The sequence below is a fragment of the Diachasma alloeum genome, unplaced genomic scaffold (genome assembly GCF_001412515.2).
Source record: "Diachasma alloeum isolate Michigan unplaced genomic scaffold, Dall2.0 Dall_scaffold_00289, whole genome shotgun sequence".
NCBI classification, from domain to species: Eukaryota; Metazoa; Arthropoda; class Insecta; order Hymenoptera; family Braconidae; genus Diachasma; species Diachasma alloeum.
The window spans coordinates 173,636-176,964 of record NW_021680428.1 but is presented as its reverse complement, the minus strand read 5'-3'; the positions used below and the strand labels follow the sequence as shown (position 1 = coordinate 176,964).

Sequence of the window (3,329 nt, the reverse complement as noted above, 5' to 3'; positions counted from 1 at the left end):
GGGGGGGGGGGGGGATATAAAAAGGGGATAAACGTTATCGGCGTGACTGGACGTAAGGATCTACCTCGGGATTGCCGACCACAACAGAGCAGAACCGTACAAGACACGCGCGATTGTCTCGGTACGAGATGAAACTAGCCAAATGAAACTCACTGGCTAGTCATTCCATGTTAAAAAAAAAATTGCAAAAATAAATTGACATGATGAAAACACTGGAATGCTTACCGCTGTATAATCGAGGGAGAGTTTAGAGTCGATTTTTCTTCTACATGACATTTTTCAACTGGTTATCGTCGACTCATCGATCTGTAGATTATTATTATCAAATAAATTTCAAGTTCACATCAGCCAATCTTTTGTTCCACTGAATGGATCAACATCTTTCATAGGGAGTTGATTACGTAATGATTATTAATACATGAACAACACTCACTGCGAGAATAAGGAAAATATCTTCAAATGAGAATTATGTTTTGGACGACTCAGTTGACGAGGTGACGATTTTAGGCAACTACTGGGACAAAATGGCGATTTTTCTTCATTTTTCAAGCTCAATTCAACTGAAGAGTCAATTTTTTGATCAATATCTCCATTAGAGCTGACAATATTGAGCAAAAAAATTGATTAATTTTCCTATGAAATGAAATCAACCTTGTTTTACGCCTTCACCACCAACTGAGGTCTCCGGAAATGACGAAAAATTTGCTGAACCCGAGAAACTTCTTCCCTCAAGCGAGGAAGAATTCACAAACCCGTCTCAGCTGCGACTGACTCGTATCTCGAGGCGCGGCGTTTCCAGGCTGATAATAATCATCAACGATAATGAAAATGTTAAGAGTTCCAACTTGATTCCGCCTCATCAAGTGGCAAATTCACCGGTTGATGTACCAATGAGCGATAAAAACTACTGACAATCGGCTCATAATTATAAATTAATACCATGAGAGAAAAAATTACTTCCATTACCAAATAAATTGATTTGTGGTGAATTAAACATTGGATTTAAAATTTTGGTGGCCCATATATTTTCAAAATATGTAAAATAAAATTTTTTCTCTCAATGTATGTACTTCTAACAGCCGAAAGGTGCACGGTAACGCGACGAGTGTCTGCAGGCGACTGAAGGCTTTCCCAAGAAGCCGCACAAACTTCTATTTACAATTGTTGGAGCAACCCAGCGAACCAGTCGGGGCATTCTGACTTCCGGTTTTAACAACAGACCAGAAAAACATTAACCGCACATCCCACTCGTAATGACGTCATAAGTCACAACTATGGGACAATTACTGTGACCCGGAGGATTGGAAAACTGTTCCTCATCGTAATGTCACTCCTACGAGTTGTGAAAATAAATGGAGAACAGTATCAATGAGACCTCGTGATATTTATCACGGGAGAACACCTCTTTGCATTCAATGTTCTTATTTTAGATACAACACATGTCAGAGAGTCTGACAAACCGTCAAGTGACGGAACAAAAAAAGGTAATCGATAAAACATCCGATAAGGACTGGTAGTGCTTGCGCCATGGAGTATCTCCTGATCAGCGATCAATTTTTCGTGTTCCCCGGGGGCGGCTTGAAGATAAAATGAGCCGTTTTGCCCCAGTGGATTTCCACACATCGTAGAATTGATTAATTCCACCGAGTAAGAAGTAAAATGTCAAGAAATTGAGAGTAAAAAAATTTTATCAATTGGGAATTCCCACTTCCTCTTTGTACAATCAATTCGACAGACGGTGAGAATTTTCCCAAAATACGCGAATTATTCTAATGACAAACGAGCCATTTGCATATCTTTACATCTGAATGATTCCGCGGTACGTGAAAAAGAGACAAAGAACGAATGGGACATGAACCTTGGTTGTCAAGCACTCAGTTAACTGTAGATGCGATAAGCATTCGTATGTGTCTGTGTGCATGTGACTTTAAACACATGCGCCCTTTATTATTCGGCGGAATGGAACTCGGTATAGGCTTTGTTGATTTATATTTAGATTAAAGTTCCTCAAGGTTGAGGATGGTGAGTCTTCCCGAAATAAAAGAGGTGGTTTCTCCTCAAGGAAAAATCCATCCAAGAGGAGAGAGTCTTTTTAAACTTTCATACGAGTTGAACAGTGAATAATGCAGGAAACTTGGTGATAAGGAGGTACTGATATGCTAATCATGTCGGTTGATTTGTGACGAGAACAATGACTCTTTCCTCTTTTTATTTTAATTTTTTGCATTTAATCAAGCAGGAAGTTTTGATTACAAGAAATGATGACAACAAGTGACTTTACATTAATGATATCCAATTGTCATAAAAATTCCCATGAAATTCCCCCCAAAATCACTGACTCACCAGTACAAAAAAATTGTTTACAATACAGTTAAATTTTTCTTCCGCCGGAATGTGCACTCTACACGCGCTAGACACGCTTTCTCATCTCAGAATTAAATTAAACTCAAGGAATGAGTAAAAAGACCCCGTAATATCCACAAAAAAACGTACGAAACTGTCATTCGATGGATGTGATTTTGCATCGAGTGGAATGCGATCACTGGAACAACGGGATCTAATAATTCCACGCGTCGAGCTCTCATGACTTCCAATATGGAGCGAAAGTGTTATGGTAATAATGAATTGAAGATAAGTCACCCAGTAAACGTAGCAATTTCAACTGGTGGAAACAATTTCGCCACCCAGAGGTGTTATAAACTATCAAAGTACATACATCGGAAATTATGAAATATCAGTGGATGTTATCAGGTCATCTTGCCCTATCTGCTTCACCTTGGATGGTTATCGGATTATAGGGTCTCTCAAGGTCAACCTATAAATGTAACAATCTATTTTTGTTCCAATAAAAGAGCGGACGGAAAAACCAGGGAGAATATTAACTTTCCCATGAAAAGAAAAAATCACTTCCATTTTTTTCTCACTCGAGAACATGACGAGACGGAATTTCCATCCAGAATTGATAAACTACAGTCCATTTTGCCCCATTACTTACTGAGATGCAGCCGAAGAAAAATGTTTGAACCGTCGAAATAATTTTTTTTGCGATATCTCAGAAAGTATTGGGGCAAAATGGACCGGCTTTTTTTCAATTCTGTAAGAAATTTTTCGGATTTTTTCAAAACTATTTTCCACTTTCGATGGCATCATCCCCGAACAAGTAATGAATGCTCATCACTATCTTAAATACCTTCAGAACGCGTTCTGTTCTCCGGGGACACACGTGGCATTCACGACTGCGCGGCGCTTCTTCGGGGTGTTATGTCGCGAAATACATCGGCGTCGGCTCAACGAATTGAGGGGCGAGAGATGGGGGGGAGGGGGGGGGA

At 39.6% G+C, this 3,329-nt stretch overlaps 1 protein-coding gene across 6 annotated transcripts in view; it reads right to left on the bottom strand.

Annotated features, from left to right (window-relative positions):
- LOC107038945 (putative uncharacterized protein DDB_G0289263) overlaps positions 1–3,329 on the bottom strand; it is an 18,364-nt gene that overhangs the window by 6,479 nt on the left and 8,556 nt on the right. The window contains exons 1-2 of one of the 6 annotated variants that reach the window (XM_015258313.1): positions 434–1,102; positions 226–306 (exon numbers count right to left, since the gene is read on the bottom strand). The exons of 2 other annotated variants lie outside the window; for them this stretch is intronic. In XM_015258313.1, the coding sequence (XP_015113799.1) occupies positions 226–276 (51 nt within the window). In that variant the 5' untranslated portion in view covers positions 277–306; positions 434–1,102. Of the gene's footprint in view, positions 1–225; positions 1,103–3,190; positions 3,246–3,329 lie in introns of those variants that run through there. 3 more of the 6 variants (XM_015258314.1, XM_015258315.1, XM_015258318.1) reach the window with 3 other exon arrangements.